The sequence below is a fragment of the Heterodontus francisci genome, chromosome 9, assembly GCF_036365525.1.
Source record: "Heterodontus francisci isolate sHetFra1 chromosome 9, sHetFra1.hap1, whole genome shotgun sequence".
NCBI classification, from domain to species: domain Eukaryota; kingdom Metazoa; phylum Chordata; class Chondrichthyes; order Heterodontiformes; family Heterodontidae; genus Heterodontus; species Heterodontus francisci.
In genome coordinates this window covers 43,487,834-43,507,367 of record NC_090379.1, presented here as the reverse complement: position 1 = coordinate 43,507,367, position 19,534 = coordinate 43,487,834, and the positions used below count along the sequence as shown (strand labels likewise).

The 19,534-nt window shown below is 42.7% G+C and overlaps 2 protein-coding genes across 11 annotated transcripts in view; one reads left to right on the top strand and one right to left on the bottom strand.

The window, feature by feature from the left end:
• The window catches only part of LOC137373701 (kelch domain-containing protein 1), a 73,959-nt gene extending 72,157 nt beyond the window's left edge, over positions 1 to 1,802 (bottom strand). For 7 of the 10 annotated variants that reach the window (XR_010975673.1, XM_068038897.1, XM_068038898.1 and 4 more), the window contains exon 1: positions 1,654 to 1,802. Coding sequence is in view for 6 of the 10 variants with exons in the window: in XM_068038897.1 (XP_067894998.1) it covers positions 1,654 to 1,749 (96 nt within the window). In the remaining 4 variants the exon portion in view is untranslated. The remainder of the gene's footprint in view (positions 1 to 1,653) is intronic. The other 3 variants (XM_068038900.1, XM_068038904.1, XM_068038901.1) reach the window with 2 other exon arrangements.
• Positions 1,803 to 7,234: 5,432 nt separating this feature from the next.
• The window catches only part of pole2 (polymerase (DNA directed), epsilon 2), a 35,863-nt gene continuing 23,563 nt past the window's right edge, over positions 7,235 to 19,534 (top strand). Inside the window, exons 1-5 of the mRNA XM_068038286.1 lie at positions 7,235 to 7,392; positions 13,198 to 13,298; positions 14,203 to 14,278; positions 17,176 to 17,253; positions 19,364 to 19,457. Of these exons, the coding sequence (XP_067894387.1) occupies positions 7,328 to 7,392; positions 13,198 to 13,298; positions 14,203 to 14,278; positions 17,176 to 17,253; positions 19,364 to 19,457 (414 nt within the window). The 5' untranslated portion in view covers positions 7,235 to 7,327. The remainder of the gene's footprint in view (positions 7,393 to 13,197; positions 13,299 to 14,202; positions 14,279 to 17,175; positions 17,254 to 19,363; positions 19,458 to 19,534) is intronic.

The following is a 19,534-nucleotide window of genomic DNA, read 5'->3' as shown; positions in this document are numbered from 1 at the left end:
CATTTACCTCCTCTCTCCTCACTATCCCAGGCCCCAAACACTCCTTTCAGGTGAAGCAGCGATTTACTTGTACTTCTTTCAATGTAGTATATTGTATTCACCGCTCACAGTGTGGTCTCCTCTACATTGGGGAGACTAAGCGCAGACTGGGTGACCGCTTTGCGGAACATCTCCGCTCAGTCCGCAAGCAGGACCCTGAGCTTCCGGTTGCTTGCCATTTCAACACTCCCCCCTGCTCTCATGCTCACATCTCTGTCCTGGGATTGCTGCAGTGTTCCAGTGAACATCAACGCAAGCTCGAGGAACAGCATCTCATTTACCGATTAGGCACACTACAGCCTGCCGGACTGAACATTGAGTTCAATAATTTCAGAGCATGACAGCCCCCCATTTTACTTTCATTTTTAGTTATTTTTTCCGATGAAGGGTCACTGACCTGAAACGTTAACTCTGCTTCTCTTTCCACAGATGCTGCCAGACCTGCTGAGTGATTACAGCATTTCTTGTTTTTATTTCAGATTTCCAGCATCCGCAGTATTTTGTTTTTATACCATATCTTATATTGTATCAAGGTGTCTCCTTTCTAATTTTTCAAAGATAAACATAAAAACCAAAAGGTGCTAAAATAAGCAAAAGCGTCCGGGGAGGGGGAAGTCACTGAAAACAAATCAAAACAAAATCAAAATAAATTACAAATTGTGATTTTCTTACTCTTAGATTCACCCATCTCTGCTTTCCTATCTCGGGGTTTCTTGATCTAATGGTTTCCTCCCTTTCGACCACCTAATCTGTACTAATGCTTTGTCTTTCAACACACCATTAACATATTGTTTGCCTTTTCTCCGTGACCTTTTGGTCAGCTATGTGGCCAGGTCCAATCTGCACCTTCTCCTTTGTTATCTCTTGCCCCACCCCCACCTCACTTGTTTATAATCTGTGACTTTTCTAATATTTGTCAGTTCCGAAGAAGGGTCACTGACCCGAAACGTTAACTCTGCTTCTCTTTCCACAGATGCTGCCAGACCTGCTGAGTGATTCCAGTATTTCTTGTTTTTGTTTCGACCACTATTTTGTTTTCCTTCGACAGTGCATCTCCTTTCTCTGCTATAGATAGCGGTCAACATTAGAGGAGGAATTATAGTGTGCTGCTCTCCAACTGCTATGCCACGATGATCCTCAAAATACTACAACCTTTTCAAAATCTGAAATGGCCCAATGCACAATAATAGATACGGTAACAAAAACAAGAAATGCTGGATTCACTCAGCAGGTCTGGCAGCATCTGTGGAAAGAGAAGTAGAGTTAACGTTTCGGGTCAGTGACCCTTCATAGATACGGTAATATTGCTGGTGACATACGGCATTTAAAAAGCGCCTGAACACAATGGAATATGCCAGACGACTTCATTTCTCACCTTTACACAATTGAAACACTGTAATACACCTGCAACTACATGAACCAAAAAGTAAACGAAAACCTGGCATTAGAATGGCGATTATTATATATCCTTTCTCACCTTGTACGCATTAATCTCTTTTCTAACCTACAAAGGCCAAACATATGAAAATTAACCCAGTCTGAGTGGTGTGTCCGAGCCGGCGCTCCGGGTAATGAGGTAGCAGGATCCAGCCACCCCCAACAACAGAAACTTACCACATAACCACCCCACACATACAAATAGTTGCCATCGAGGACAGCACAGTGGCCGCTTCTCTCTTCTGCCACCCAGTCAATTCCAGAATCGGCCATTTCCGCCCCTCAGCCCACGGACTCCCCGACCTGTTACATCCGGGATAGCGAGGGAAACATGACGGAAAGCGAAATGTCTCAAAATGCAGCGATAATTGTCGAAACTGGCAGCAATAGGGTTCATGCCTGTGCTTGTAGTTAGGGCCATACGGTGCTGTTAAATGAATGAATGAATGCATTTCCTAATTTTACTGAAATATCAATTCTGTTATGTTATGCTCGTATGCATTACATTTGGGTATATAATATATTATACGACCTAGTCCCACTTTTCATTTTAGTAACAGAAGTCCATAGAGCCGACACCTCCACCCTTTAGCCCTGTCTCTCCTAACAACGTTTTTTGTTACACCTTTCCTGCCTGCTGGTAATCTGTTCCACAATTCTATCATCCTCTTGTTGAAAGTATGTTGCCTAAATGTGTGTGAAAAATAAATTCTTCTCTAATGTCATAAGATTTTTAATCCTAAATCTGAAATTTTCTGTCATTGAACTTAAATCCGGACCACCCCAAAAATATTTGTATTCAAAATCAAATAGCCAGATCATAATACTACTGGGGCACACAGGTATCTGTTCATTATTACATTGCTGTTAGCAGGAGCTTGCTGTGCATAGATAGGTTGTTGTGTTTCCTACAATTTTACAGTGACATGTACAATTACAGGCTGCAAAGTGTTTTGGGACATGTGAAAGGCATTATATAAATACAAGTCTTTCTTCTTTCTATTTCATTATTTGACAATGTATTTTAGTATATTTGGGTTAAGGGTTGATTTTACTCATAATTTGTATTATGTAAGAATACTCACTCGCTGTTTTTAGCTGGAGAATTAATTGGGAGACTCTGCTGTAGTTTTAGTCATGCATTTTGTTTGCTGTAGTTCATAGAGACTCTGTTTAAATATACTCTGTTGAGTAAATAGACTGTTTGCTGTAAGGCAGTCAGTCCCACCCCATCTCAAACTCCTTTTACTTTCCTTATTGCTTTCTGAACCTTCAACGCTTCCTGTTATGTTTGTATGCTTTACCTAGATATTTTCCTTCTGCTCTGCACCAAGGAGTAGTTACTCCTCATGAACTGGAGCGTGACTGTGTACACAATGTGTTAATATTCCCCAGACAATCCTAACAGAAACTCTTGTTAATAGATTTAATCTGCCAGATATGACACAAATCCTCTTCTGATCCCATGGACCAGGGAAGGCAAAAATGTTCTATTAGGCTGTAGTGTAAACTACATCACAGGTTCTCAACCTTTTCGCTTCTGAGGCCTCCCTCCCATGTTATAAAAATTCTACAGATTCTGAATAACACAAGTTTTTTTGTATAAAAATTTGTTATACAATTACAAAAAAATGAGTGTTGCTTGTCCTTATATATTTCATGCTTGGTAATTAAATGTCTGTAATTTGGAGGGATTCAAAGATTCATTGGATAGTACTTGCCCAAAAATTACACACTGCAGTAGAGGTATATCTCTACTTCCAGTACAAATATAACTGAAATTCAAGTAGCCGACTTTGTAGTTCCTTACTTTTGCGGAGCTATAGGTGGCCACACCTCTATCTCTTTGGGGTTCTTCAGTCCTTGCGGTTCAATTTGATGAAAGAAGTTCTGTATCATTGGTCTATGTGTTTTTTGTTTTGAAGCTGATGGTTGAATGAAAAATTTATCCATATCTGCTGTTTATTGTTTGCTTTTACAACAATTTTTCCTGTTCTTTGTCATTTATTTGTTCCCACTGAAATAGCTTTACTATATTTTATGTAAAGAAAGAATGTATTACGTTACCTGAGATGCACCAACTTGTCAAATTGAATCAAAATGTATTAAAAATATTCCAGCTGTCACCTCAATGGTGAGTAAAGCATATTATCCCAATCTCAAATCTCATATCAGATATCCCACATGGATGAGCAAAGCATCAGATATGCCAGGTGGGTTAACAAAGGATCAGATCCCAACCCCTCTTTGGAAATAAAAACAGAAAGTGCTGAAAATACTCAGAGGTCTGGCAGCATCTATGGAGAGAGAAACAGAGTTAATGTTTCAGGTCTGTGACCTTTCATCAGAACTGGCAAAGGTTAGAAATGTAATAGGCTTTGAGCAAGTGAAAAGGGGGAGGGGGAAGAAGGACAAAAGGGAAGGTGTGTGATATGCAGAGACCAGGAGAGATTAACGACAGAGATGTCATGGAACAAAACGCAAAAGGAGTGCTAGTAGTTGTAGTGAAATAATGGAATAAAATAAAATAACATTTCAGGTCTGTTATCTTTCATCAGAACATATTCTGATGAAAGGTCACTGACCTGAAACGTTAACTCTGCTTCTCTGCACAGATGCTGCCAGACCTGCTGAGTATTTCCAGCATTTTTTGTTTTTATTTCAGATTTCCAGCATCTGCAGTATTTTGCTTTTATTATGAAGGCCCTAAATGTCGACTATCTCACCTGGGAGTCACTAGCTGGCGAAAGAGGGAAATGGCGACACATCCTGTGGACTGATGTGCACTACCATGATGACCAGTTGCTACAGCAGCTTGGCAACAGGCATCAACATCATAAACAACAACTCACAGCATCACTTGGCAGTTTCATGTGCAGCACTTGTGGCAGAACCTGCCTCTCAAGGATTGGCCTTCACAGCCACCAGCAAAGGTGCACCAAGAGAAGACACCCCACCTAAATGAATTGTTTTCTGCATGTCCATCATCTTTTGTAGATGGAAAGATGTCAATCAATCATTGTGAAATGGCACCACATTAATTCCAAGTTCTTGGGAGGTGCTGTGCAATGAGTTGCTGGGCCCGACTTTCTGCGTCACGGGTTATTGGAGTGGTGGCCTGCAGGTGACTAAATAGTGACCTTACCACAGCTGAAGCCTAGATATGGGAAGGCAGAGTCTGTGGCAGAGGCTGGATCCGTGAAGGCTGGGGGGGGGGAGATGGGGTACGTGTGGGGCCCAACTCATTAACTGCCAACATCACCCCACTACTTGCCCCCCACACCACCCCCCCCCCCCCCCCCCACCAAGAGGGGAGCTGGGACTTGTCTAAAAGTCTCAGCTTTGCTGTCTCCAAGTGAGTTGCTTGGAGTATCCCCATGTGCTGCTGTCCATTTCCAGGTGCACCCTTCACCTCCATGCTTTATCACGATTTGCCTTTTCAAACATCACTGCTGATAGCTTCCAATTGCTATCCAGTGATCTCACTATATGGTACTGCAGACACAATGTGGGGCAGTGCCAATTTGAGAAAGAGTGCCACCATATTTTGTTCGGGCAATAAAAAGCTATTACTTTACCTACTCTTTGGCGGACCCCTTGAAATCTTCTCCCGATCCCTGGTTGAGAACCGCTGAATTACATAACATGTTGATTAGAAGTAACAGGTACGCAAGAGCTATGGACAAACAGCATTTGCACCATCTTTTGGAACTTTTAACCTACTCCCTTTTTCGGGTACAAAAATAACAAAATACAAAAAATTTGCTAAGTTTATATGTGGATTTTTGTAATTAATTTATTAAAATTAATATTCATCAATTGATCATGCATAATTTAATCATCTACATTTAGGTATTTCATTATACCATAACTTTTATTTATATAACATCTTTGACATAATAGAATGTCCTATGGCACCTCACAGGAGTGTTATAAAGCAAAATTAAACACCAAGCCACATAAGGCAATATTAGGGCAAACAGTCAGATTTTGAAGCTGGAGAGGTTTAGGGAAGGAATTTCAGAGTTAGGGCCTAGGCAGCTGAATGCACAGCCACCAATGGTAGAGCAATTAAAATCTGGCTGCTTAAGTGGCCAGAATTAGAGGAGTGCAGGTATCTTGGAGGGTTGTGGGATTGAAGAGATTACAGAGAGAAGGAGGGTTGAGGTCATGGAGTGATTTGAAAACAAGGATGAGAAGTTTAAAATCAAGACGTTGCTTAACCGGAAGCCTGTTTAGGTCAGCCAGCACAGGAGTGACATGAATGGGACTTAGTGTGAGTAAGGAAATGGACAGCAGAGTTTTGGATGACCTTAAGTTCATGGAGGGTAGAATGTGCGAGGCTAGCAAGGAGTACATTGGAATAGTCAAGTTTAGTAGTAACAAAGGTATGAATGAAGTTTTCAGCATCAGAAGATCTGAGGTAGGGGTGAAATTGGGCAATGATACAGAAATAAGCAGTCTTGGTGATGGCGCAGATATGTGATCGGAAGCTTATCTTGGGGTCAAATATGACACCAAGGTTGCAAACAAGCAACAATAACATAATTAAAGTTATCTATATTTTTTCCTTTGAGTATCTTTTTTAAAGATTGGAGACTCGGCCTCTATCAAAACCCTGGGCTGAGTTAATTTTTTTTTTACCACAGTATTACACTGCCAGCTGAAGACAGTTACAACCTCACCTGAGCTGGAAAATTCCACAATGCTATTGTCTGATCATATGCAGTATCTCTCAGCATGCATCAGTACGATTCCTTCCTCATTACAGGACGAGTGATTTTCTTTGTTCTGCCATGATTTGAAAACAAACTGGAGAATGAATTTTAATTTAATCCTGTTTTCAAGTAAAATTTCAGATTTAAACAATCAAATGCTTAATTTTTACTTGAGAGAAAGAAATTGATTACACCACCCATGCTTTCTTTTACTTTTTTGGAGGATTTCTATTAGAAAATGCTCGTCTGTCTACCTTATTCAGATCATTTGAATGTGCTTTTCCAAATGATTGAAAACAAAGACAAGTTTGAGCAACTTAACTTGAAAACAATTTCAAAATTTTTGTTTATAGTCTTTATAGTCTAGCTCAGAGACAGATAAAGGTGTATGATTTAAACCTGTGCTTTTTTCTTTATAATTAGAATTCTGAAACAATCATTGTTTATGTGCATATGCAGCTATGCTAAAGAACTTTCATTTATATAGAGCCTTTCACAACCTCAAAGCCTCCTAAAGTACTATGCAGCCAGTGACGTACTTTTGAATTGTAGTCACTGTTGTAATGTAGGGAATCTGGCAGCCAGTTTATGCACAGCAAGCTCACATAACAGCAATGTGATGACCAGATCCTTTTAGTGAGGGATAAAATATTTGCCAGGGAACCGGGGATAACGCCCCTGCTCTTTTTTGAAATAGTGCTATGGGGTTTTTTACCTCCACCTGAGAATGCATAGTTTAATGTCTCATGAGAAAGACAGCACCTCCGACAGGGCAGCACTCCCTCAGTATTGCACTAAAGTCACATGATCTTCCCTTCCTTATTTTTTGAACCATCACCCTTTTCCCAAAAGCTACCAAACTCTAAAATGTTCTCCTTCTTCAATGTTGTCAAACCCTACACCTCCAGGGGGAGACTCCTAACTGGATGATCTCAATCTTGGAGTTGAATGAAGGTTCACGGGCTCCTCCTACTAGGGCTTTAAGAGGGCGGAAATGGGTTGTTAGGACGTGTGGTCAGTAGGTCTCTCCAGACTGACAGCTACTTTATGAATGAGCAGGTTGGCGCCATTCTCAGGATCCGGCCGCGTTGTGCTTTGTGACGGATGCTGCGATTTGGCGCCAGAGCTGCAGGATGGCGACAAAACTCAAGACGAAAGTTTCAGCTGCTTTTAAAATGCACGGATTAATCCTCAGATCGTAAGTAGAAAGTAATTTATTAGAAAAACAATTACTTCATATATTTGTAATCTGAAAAATGTCGGCAAGTGAATCGTTAATGCTAGCAAGTATTTTTTGTATATGTTTAGAAATGGCTCATGTTTATTGTAACTTGTCCTCCATGCAGTTCAGTACTTAAATTATAATTTATATGTACGTATTTAAAATGCATTAATTACAAAATTACATTAAGTACAATATCCTAAGTAATAAAAGTACAATAATTAGCGTGTCACCTTTGGCCTGGTTTAAATTTCATGTTTTGATTAAATAAAAGCGAGCTCACATTGCTCTGTCTGCCTTTTTGAGGTAACTTCATTTCAACAGCTTTGCAGGTTGTTATTGTTTCTCTTTTAAAAAAAATTAGTTCTGTACCCTAATGGTGGCAATAAAGCTGTGTTATTTGGATATAACGCGGAAAAAAAATCCCAAGGCACTTCAGAGATGTAATCAAACTAAAATTGAGATCAAAGACGATATAAAGAGGGGTGACTAAAACCACCCTGCAAGGAACTCAGTCCCAGCTCTATTTAGGTGCAACCTGTATGGCCTTACAGATCCCATCTCCCCAGAGCCATTCCAAATGTCCTAAGAATCTAAATCCCTCCCTCCTGCACCATCATGCATTCATTTGCTTTATCCTCCTATTTCTATACTCACTTGCACATGGTACTGGGAGTAATCCAGAGATTAGTACTTTTGAGCTCCTGTTTGCTAATTTCTTACCTAGCTCACTAAACTCTTTCTGAGGAACCACATCCCTCTTCCTACCTATGTTGTTGGTACCAAATGTGGACCATGACTGCTGGCTGTTTGCCCTCCCACCTCAGAGTGCTCTGCAGCTGTTTAGTGATGTCCTTGACCCTGGCACCAAGGAGGCAATTCACGTCTGCAGCCACAGAAACGCCTGTCTGTTCCCCTATCAAATCTACTGTCACGATCACTCTTCCAGTCTTATTTGTGCCCCCTGATAGAGATGCCAGTCCAACTGTGGCATGTGGGAGTTTGTGAAAGCATTATTTCTTGGATAACCACATTTGCAGTAAGCGTATGCATCTTGAGGAACTTCAGCTCAGAGTTGTTGAGCTAGTGACTGAGGTACAGATGTTGCAGGGCATCAGGGAGTTGGAGAGTTACCTGGACACCTTGATCCAGGAGTCACACCCCTTAGATTAGGAAGTCGTACAATTCTGATGTAGTGGTCAGGGACCAAGAGGGCCTGACTGTGAGTCAGGCAGGTTAATGGGGCCCCAGGTGCAGTGCTGGAGGAGCCTCGGCTTTTGCTTTTATCTAACAGGTATGGTGTTCTTGCTGCCTATGTGGATAAAGGCAAAATCTGCAGGTAGGATGAGCAACCTGAGCATAGCACTGTAGTACAGGAAGCCATTCAAGTGGGAGGAGTGGAAATAAATGACAGCAGTAGCGGATGATACAGTCATGGGGATAGATACTATTCTCTGCAGCTGTGACCAGGAGTTTTGGGTTAAGGACATCTCCTCATGGCTGGAGAAGAACTTAAGAGTGGGGGAAGGGTGGAAGTGGTAAGGATCCAGTTATTGTGGTCCATGAGGTGTCAACCTGGTGAAGCTACAACACTGGACTACATGCATGCCAAACAGTGAAAACAGCATGCGATAGACAGAGCTAAGCTACCCCACAACCAACAGATCAGATCTAAGCTCTGCAGTCCTGCCACCTCTAGTCGTGAATGGTGGTGGACAACTAAACAACTAACAGGAGGAGGTGGCTCCACAAATATCTCCATCCTCAAAGATGGGGGAGCCCAGCCCATCAGTGCAAAAGACAAGGCTGAAGCATTTGCAACCATCTTCAGCCAGACGTGCCGAGTGGATGATCCATCTCGGCCTCCTCCTGAGCCCCCCAACCTCACAGATGCCAGTCTTCAGCCAATTCGATTCACTCCACGTGATATCTAGAAAAGGCTGAAGGTGCTGGATACTGCAAAGGCTATGGGTCCTAACAACATTCCGGCAATCGTACTGAAGACTTGTGCTCCAGAACTGGCCCTGCCCCTACCCAAGCTGTTCGAGTACATCTACAACACTGGCATCTACCCGCCAATGTGGAAAATTGCCCAGGTATGTCCTGTACACAAAAAGCAGGACAAATCCAACCCGGCCAATTACCGCCCCATCAGTCTACTTATCAGCAAAGTGATGGAAGGTGTCATCGACAGTGCGATCAAGTGACACTTATTCAGCAATAACCTGCTCACTGAAGCACAGTTTGGCTTCTGCCAGGGCAACTCAGCTCCTGACATTACAGCCTTAGTTCAAACATGGACAAAAGAGCTGAACTCGAGGTGAGGTTAGAGTGACTGCCCTTGACATCAAGGCAGAATTTAACCGAAGTGTGGCATCAAGGAGCCCCAGCAAAACTGGAGCCAATGGGAATCGGGTGTGGGGAGGCGAGGGGGGGACCTCTCCACTGGTTGGAGTCATACCTAGCACAAAGGAAGATGGTTGTGGTTGTTGGAAGTCAATCATCTCAGTCCCAGGTCATCACTACAGGAGTTCCTTAGGGTAGTGTCCTAGGCCCAACCATCTTCAGCTGCTTCATCAATGATCTTCTTTCCATCATAACGTCAGAAATGGGGATGTTCGCTGATGATTGCAGAATGTTCAGCACCATTCGCGACTTCTCGGATACTGAAGCAGTCCGTGTCCATATGCAGCAAGATCTTGACAACATTCAGGCTTGGGCTGATAAGTAGCAAGTTACATTCGTGCCACACAAGTGCCAGGCAATGACCATCTCAAACAAGAGAGAATCTAACCATCTCCCCTTAATGTTCAATGGCATTGCCATTGTTGAATCCCCCACTATCAACATCCTGGGTGTTACCATTGACCAGAAACTGAACTGGAGCAGCCACATAAATACTGTGGCTACAAGAGCAGGTCAGAGGCTGGGAATTCTGCAATGAGTAACTCATCTCCTTACTCCCCAAAGCCTGTCTACCATCTACAGGGCACGTGATGAAATGCTCTCCATTTGCCTGGATGATTGCAGCTCCAACAGCACTCAGGGCGGCACAGTGGCGCAGTGGTTAGCACCGCAGCCTCACAGCTCCAGGGACCCGGGTTTGATTCCGGGTACTGCCTGTGTGGAGTTTGCAAGTTCTTCCTGTGTCTGCGTGGGTTTTCTCCGGGTGCTCCGGTTTCCTCCCACAAGCCAAAAGACTTGCAGGTTGATAGGTAAATTGGCCATTATAAATTGTCACTAGTATAGGTATGTGGTAGGGAAATATAGGGACAGGTGGGGATGTTTGGTAGGAATATGGGATTAGTGTAGGATTAGTATAAATGGGTGGTTGATGTTCGGCACAGACTCGGTGGGCCGAAGGGCCTGTTTCAGTGCTGTATCTCTAATCTAATCTAATCAAGAAACTCGACACCATCCAGGACACAGCAGCCTGCTTAATTGGTACCCCATCCACCACCTTCAACATTCACTCCCTCCACCACCAGCGCACAGTGACAGCAATGGGTACCATCTAAAAGATGCACTGTAAAAGCTCACCAAGGCTTCTTCGACAGCACCTTCCAAACCCGCAACCTCTACCACCTAGAAGGACAAGGGCAGCAGGCACATGGAAGCACCACCAGCTGCAACGCACCATCCTGATTTGGAACTATATCACCATTCCTTCACTGTCACTGGGTCAGAATCCTGGAACTCCCCTCCTAACAGCACCATGGGTGTTCCTATACCACATGGACTGCAGCGGTTCAGGAAGCGGTTCTTGAGGGCAATTAGGGATGGACAATAAATACTGGCCTAGCCAGTGACGCACCCATACCTTGAAAGAATGAAGAAAAAAACCAGTGGCCTGGTCATCAGTGATATCTGGATACTCTTACTCAAGAAATGCATCGCCGCCTGCTTTTGCAGCACAGCATACCCTGATAATAACAATAGTATGCATTGACTTACCATGAGACACAATAGCTGACCAATCAGCAGCAAGGACTAGAGCATGTACCAACCTATCACAGAACATAATTAGCCGAACAATAGCAGCAAAACATGTAATGACCTATCAGCTGCAAGATCCCCCGCGCCACCCCCCCCCCCCCCCACATTTTCATTCCCCACCACCTATAAACCCACTGTTATTTCTCCAGACAACGGGCAGAGTACGCTGCCCGACACGTCAAGACCTGCCAGTTCTTCTACGGACTCCTCTTTTTTCCAAGGAAGCAACTGCTCTTTTCAGGGCACATGGTGTAAAATGTAAAATCATTGTAGTCAATGTTAAGCTAATGGTATGTTAGCCTTTATTACAAAAAGATTGATCTATAAGTCTAAAGGGGTCTTGCTGCAATTAGATAGGACCTTTGTGAGACCACACCTGGAGTACTATATAGTTTTGGTTTCCTTACCTAAGGAAGGATATACTTGCCTTAGAGGGAGTACAACGAGGGTTCACTGGATTGATTCCTGGAATGGGGATGCTTGTGGGATTCCAGAGGTAATGACTTGGGAGTGGGAAGAGAAGTTAATTCTGGAGATGGCCTGGCTGTGATTGGGAAAACAACATAAAGGTTAAAAGTAAACCTTTGAAAAGAAGTATATCCCTGACTGAGAGTTGATGGAAACAGCTGCATGCAGAAATGTACCTTTAAAAGTAGATACTAAGTATGATGTGATGTAAGGAACAATTGTTCTGTTGAGGTATTTTAAAGAAAAATGCTCCATATAAATTTAATTCAAATATTAAAATGAGTCATTTTTAAAAGATTGCACAGGGAGAGAGCTGATTGAATGACAAACTAGATTCCAGAAAAATAAAAAATATTCTTAAAGAACCATGGTGATGCAGTGTGGTGAAGCATCACAGGTGTTCTACAGAGTAGGATGATGCAGATGTGATTTCCCCAATTCTGTTTAGTTGCTGATCTCAATCATGTTGCAGCTTGGAAGTACCTAGTGGATGCCATTTGCCACCTAGGCTTTGAGAAGAAGGGAGATTTTGAGGGAAAACTATGGTTGGAGCTACTACTGTGCATTGCCTAACAGATGTCTGAAGTGTGCTTTTGTTGGATTGCCTGGAGGTCACCGGTGTTCTGTTGTGAAAGTGTATGTCCTGGAGAAATCTGTAATCATAGTGAAATTGAGAAAGTAGAAGAACTTCATGCCATACCACTCTACAAAAAAAAAAATCAGACTTTAAGTATTGTTACGTGAGCTGTTTTTAGTTTTGTCCCACGTACATACAGTAGTAATTATAGAAAATTGTGCTCCTTAATTTTTTTAAAAGGTTCATCAAGACTGATTTCGGAGGAGCTCAAATTGAACATTTATAAAATAACTGGAAATGGAGGTTGCCTCCTGGGTATTGTTTTATAAGCAACAACTAGTTTGTTAAGAACATAAATAGGAGTAGGAATAGGCCACTCGGCCCCTCGAGCCTGCTCTGCCATTCTGTGAGATCATCGCTGATCTGATCGTGGCCTTAACTCCACTTTCCTACCTGCGCCCCATTACCCTTCACTCCCTTGTAGATCAAAAATCTGTCTAACTCAGCTTTGACTATATTCAATGACCCACCCTCCACTGCACTCTGGTGTAGAGAATTCCAAAAAGATTAACCTACAATAACCTTTTAAAGAAATATTTTGTATGTGCTGTGGATAAATTCCTAATTTCCACTTTCTAAACAAACTATGATCTTATGTTTCCTACCACAGTAAACTATGATGGCTAGTATTGCAAAGCATTCCTAATTTTCCACTGTTTGTTTTATTTCCCTATGATTAGTAATGCTGCCAGATTTCTTGTGGATGTCCTTGAGTCAGTCAATGAGTTGGAGCTTGAAGATGCAATTGAACGCATCATAGATGCAGTTGAAAAACAGCCACGTAAGTAATTATTGCAAATTCTGAACAAGTGAGGACATGAAATCTATTGTTGATCAACTCTAAGTGGGATGAAATATGGTTTTCAGTCCTTGGCATTATCTTTTGTAATAGGAAAATTATTCTACTGCATGCAATGATAACGGTTGGATTTTGGAGCATTACTCGGATGGGTTTCAGTGCCTTTATCCCAGTCAGAGTTGCTTTTGGTTCTGTGCATCTATACTGAGATTTTAGTTGTGGAACTGGGGTATGCAACAACTTGCATTTATCTAGTACCTTTTAATGTAGTAAAATGTCCCAAGGCACTTCACCAAAGTGCCATTCAACAAAATTTGACAGAGCCACATAATGATAAATTAGGATAGATGACCAAATGCTTGGTCAAAGTGGTAGGTTTTCACAAGCATCTTAAAAGAGGGGAGAGAAGTTTATGGAGGGAATTTCAGAGCTTGGGGCCTAGGCAGCTAAAGAACAGCCACCAGTGGTAGAGCTATTAATATCAGGGATGTGCAGGAGGCCAGAATTGGAGGAGTGCAAAGATCTTGAAAGTTTGTAGGGCTGGAGGAGGTTATAGAGATAGGATGGGACAAGGCAATGGTGGTATTTGAAGACAAGGATGAGAATTTCAAAATTGAGGCATTGCTGGATGGGGAGCCAACATAGGTCAGTGAGCACAGGGGACATGGGCGAACGAGACTTGTTGTGAGTTAGCATATGGGCAACAAAGTTTTGGAGTTGTAGATTTCGCAGTGGCTTGAGTTGGAGTCCTTACCTATATGATAGGGATTCATGTGTATTGGATACCTGCGTGTTCTAATTTTTAAAAAATCCTGATTCAGTTGTTGCATACTATAGCTAAATAAAGTTAACGCAATCCTTTGATTTGTCTGTTTCTACTTTTCAGTGAAGTGCAACATGATCGAGCAATCAATGGTGGAGGCAGCAGTCCAGGAGTGCAGTCAGACATGTGATGAAACTATGTAGGTCAACTAGAAGATTTATGTATTATATTGACCTGAAATGGATATGGCAATCTCAACAATTTTCTAGCTTTCAAACTTGTTATATAAAATATATGCCTTGGCAATGTTGCATTTCCACTTCTATTAAACAAAAGTGCAGTCTTTTTAATAATTTGGGGAACATCCATTCACTAAAATAATTGGGAGTATTGGAAATCTTAAAATTCAATCAATTTGAGTGTTAAGGGGGTAATTACACCCCAACATGCACACATGCATGCAAAAGCTGTGATTTTCTATCATCCTACCTCTGTTTCAGAGTTCTTTCCCCTCACTCGTCAGCGTCCAGGCTTGCCCTATGTTTACTTCCTGACTTAGCCTTTCATTCCCAGTTTATTTCTCTATGAAGTGTGTTATAATGTGTCCTGGAGGAACCAATACAAGTGAAGACTGTGGATCAACCTTTACAGGTGCATCCAATGCACAACAAAGATTCCTGCCAATACAAACGGGTTTGCCTTTGCAGTTGTAGTCACAAACAAATTAAAACTATATTTTGCTAGCTGCTCATAGCTAAGCACTTACAAAGAAAAGAGAACTAATAGGAAAAAGCGGAGGCCCTTTTAAATAGTTCCCTGAAGTCTCTGTAGCATTCAAGAGGTGCTGCAGAATCGTGATGCAGAATGCCATGAGGCTGGGAGGGTCATTAAAGTGGGAATTAATGGGGTAGATCGATCTACAGTTATATTGGTACTTTGATCACCTGGTGCAGATTCTTTCACCACCTCCCTAAGGAGGGGCCGAACGGCACTTCAATAATAGCAGAGTTCCACTTCAGTCTAAGTTTGTGTGGTACAAGGCCTGTTTAAACAGTTCTCCTTCAGGGTTCAGAGTCCCTGGACTAGAGAAAGTCCTTCTATTTCATTCCTATGTGTGAGATCCACCGACCTATCACTCAGTACCTTGGGTAAGATAGTCTCATGGAAAATATATCTCTGCCAAAGCCCATCATACGAGGACCTGGATTAAGCAGTTGGCGATACAACCTGGGACAGGGCATTGTGCTTAGACACATGGCAAGGTGCCTTTCATCATATTGAATTAGCTAATGAAGATACTCAAATTTGGCATGACGGTTACATAACATTACATTGATTTTATGGCACAGGAACAGGCCATTAGGCCCAACTGATCTATGTCAGTGTTTTATGCTCCACATGAGCTTCCTCCCACCCTACTTGATCTCATCCAATCAACATATCCTTCTATTCCTTTCTCCTCTGGTACTTCTCTAGCTTCCCCCCTAAATGCATGTTTGCCTGTCATCTCAACCACAACATGTGGTAGCAAATTCCATATTTGGGCTGGGGTCCCTAAGCTTTGGTTCAGACAACTGTACGTAGTTAAGTAGAATGTGTCACTTCTGGGAGACCATATGCACTCCGTATTGAACATCCAAAACTCTTAGCTATATGAATTTCTCAGTCGCCTGACTTAGATATTTTCAAACTTGGTGATGGTTTTCCATGCAGATCAGATTCTTGGCTGATAAAGAGGGGAAATAAAGGTGCTTTTTGTGCCAGCCATGGCTTCTGCCTGCTTTCTGGTCCTCATGACTCACTCCATTCCGGCATTGACCTCAAACCCTTAATTCCTGTCATGCATATTTTGCTGCTACTCCCAGATAGCAAACCTGCAATTGCCAGAGTAGGAGGATAAAAGAGTCAGAAAAATAGAAACACAGTGTAATGTTGTGAGAAGCATACAGAAAGAGAAGTGGGAGAATAAGTAAATTACAAACGAGTGGAAGGGAAGCAGAGTGAGATACAGCTCTTTTGTTTCAGCAAAGCCATGGGAGATCATAGGAGCAGGAGTAGGCCATTCAGCCCATCGAGCCTGCCCTGCCATTCAATATGATCATGGCTGATCATCCACTTCAATGCCTTTTTCCCACACTATCCTCATATCCCCTTATGTCATTTGTATTTAGAAATCTGTCAATCTCTGCTTTAAACATAATCAATGACTGAGCTTACAAAGCCCTCTGGGGTAGAGAATTCCAAAGCTTCACAACCCTCTGAGTAAAGAAATTTCTCCTCGTCTCTCAAGTGGCTTCCCCCTTATTTTGAAATTGTGTCCCCTGGTTCTAGACTCCCCAACCAGGGGAAATATCTTAGCTGCATCTACCCTGTCTATCCCTTTAAGTATTTTGTAGGTTTCAATGAGATCACCTCTCATTCTTCAAAACTCGAGAGAATACAGGCCCAGTTTCCCCAATCTCTCTTCATAGGCCAGTCCCGCCATCCCGGGAACAAGTCTGGTGAACCTTCGTTGCACTCCCTTTATGGCAATAATATCCTTCCTAAGGTAAGGGGACCAAAACTGCACACTACTCCAAGTGCGGTCTAATCAAGGTTCTATACAATTGAAGCAAGACTTCACTATTCCTGTACTCAAATCCTCTTGCGATAAAGGCTAACATACCATTAGCCTTCTTAACTGCTTGCTGCACCTGCATGTTAGCTTTCAGTGACTTAATGACAAGGACACCCAGGTCCCTTTATACATCTACACTTTCTAATCTCTTACCATTTAAGAAATACTCTTCACATCTGTTCCTCCTACCAGAGTGGATAACCTCACATTTTCCACATTAAATTCCATCTGCCACTTGCTTACTCACTCACTAAGTCTGTCCAAATCCCCTTGAAGCCGCTTTGCACCTTCCTTACAACACACATTTCCACCTTGTTTTGTGTCATCTGCGAACATGGAAATACTATATTTACTAGATTTATTAGATCACCACTGAAGATATGTTACATTCATCAGTTCAACCAATTACAACAACAAAATGTAGAATTATATTTTTAGTTAGGTTAGTTGTTTTAACAATTGTGCCCTTACATTTACAGAGAACACGTTTTCAATATAATTGGTGCATTTGATGTCCCTCGTTATATCTACAATTCAGAAAGGAAGAAGTTTTTACCGTGAGTTTTACTAATTTTCTTTATTTAGAAGCCCAGACAGTACATAATTTTGCTTGAACTGTGTTTGACTTATTCTTGGAAATATTGTTCTTAACATTCAGATTTGTGATGACATGGATTGCTTTGAAGCTCTGCTTTTATATGATTCCCAAAAGCCCTAATTATGTTGGCAAACTGGTGTATTTGATAAAAGTTCAACAGACCAATGTTCCAGTAGTTTATCATAAGTTATGTTTTTCTTTCACATGTTCCATGAAGTTTAGTCATTTCTTGAAAATGTCCTTAGCTGCTTCAGTACCCTGTTAGTCCCGGCTGGCCTCTTTTCAGCTTGCATAGCAAAAGTAAGTGGGTCACCCTTGAGGTCCAATATCACAGTGCCATGAAACCCATCTAATTTTTCCTATGTGTAAAGGTATAATCGAATCGAAGAAAAAATTCAGCCTTTCGCTCACTGAATCTCTTGGAATTTTATGCTCTAACTCACCACTTTCACAAAGTCTAGATTCTGACTCCTTGGGCTGGATTTTAAAGGCTCTCCGATGCGGGAATGTTGCCGGGGGTGGGGTGGGGGGGGGGGGGGGGTGCAATGAAGACAGCAATGGAGGAGGCCTGCCACCGACCACGACGCTGGCAGGCCCCATACCAATCTTGGCGGCGGCAAGGCCTTGAGGTAGCCGCCCTGTCGCTTGGCGACGGGGTCTGCATTAAAATCTGTAAATGGATACTTACCATACATTAATATGCAGGCCGCAGCGATTCAGGTTTCAATCTTCCTTCGGACATGCGGCACTCACATGCCTTCACGTTCACGTCTGTGAAGAGCTGGTGGCAATGAAGCGTCAGTCCTCTGAGCAGACAAAGGCGGGTGGGTGGGGGTCTCCGATGACTGGGACATAACTCTGCATGAAATAAGGGAAGGACCCTGCGCCTTTCTACCGTAAAGAGGGCCAACTCTGCGCATGCTAGCATTTGGCGGGGGGGGGGGTGGGGGTGAAGGGGGCTGGCCCTGCACTCAACCAACGCTGTTTGGGGGAGGGGGGAGCAATAGCACTCCATGATCCCTTCTGTGTGCAGTATGGGCCAAAAATGGTCTGGGGTCAAAGGTCATGTTGCATCCTTGCAGTGTCAGTAACATGACCGTGTTCATGCTGCCCCGCTTTCATGCAAAGCTAGTATGGGCTATGTCATCCCATACCATATAGGTGATGATGAAACGCAGCTGAAGCACCAATGTACATCACTGTCTGCCCTGATAGGTGCCATTGGCCCACTGAAGGCACCGAGTTCACCTGCAGCGTTCAGATGGGGCTAGTCCATCCTGTGTCTCTTGATCCAAGTGCCGTGAGGAGCTACATCTGCCGGAGGTCGACCCAACAGGCAAGCACAGTCCATGTGGAAGCTCATGGAAGGGAGCAGCAGCAGCCACCAACGCGCTTTTGACTCCAAAGAACACAGCGGGTCTACAGGCCCCGCATGACATACCTGCACATGTCGGATTGCCAGTGTCGGAGGCATCCTGCCCCCTCCGTATCATTGCGGGGGGGGTTGCCCTGATGCCATGCTAATGAGCCGCTGCATTTGCAATCGCGGCGGCACCATGATGTGTGGCCCGTGCATGCGGGATGCAAATCTTTCCGCCCACTGCTGATTCTGGTGGCGGGCTGTTAAAATCCAGCCCCTTGAGTTAGTTACTTACATTTGAAATCAATGACTAAACTAGGAAATCTTTCATTTTCTGCTGCATACCTCTTGTACTGATGGCCTACACAGGCATGGGGAGGGGGTCGAGAGTACCCTAATACTTAATACATCTCTCATGATTCCATCAAGTTGACAAACATCCATGGAATATCAAAACAAAGTAGGCCTAGGCTTCCCAAATGCTGAAAGAATCCAAAAAACAATAAACAAAATAAGCAGGTAAAAAAGGATGCAATTTAAAGCATTAACATACCAAGATTTTTCAGACATTTTGTCACCTTTCCTGGGTGGTTGTGCATCAATTAGATTGTGTTATTTTCTTTGTGAACTTGGTAAAACATATGCAAAATAAATGAACTTTTAAAAAATAATCAAGGATTTTTACTAAAATCTTGTTTATGTACTGCAGTCTTGCAATGACGGATCGCAGTGCGCCTTGTCTGTTTGGAACTGCCAGGAATAAAGCTGAACTTTTTTGTGAGCGCTACACTATTATGCAACAGGTAACGGAGAGCGAGAAAAATAAAACCTGCACATACTTTTTATTTTAAGAGACAGAACATCATTTGCAAACAAATCA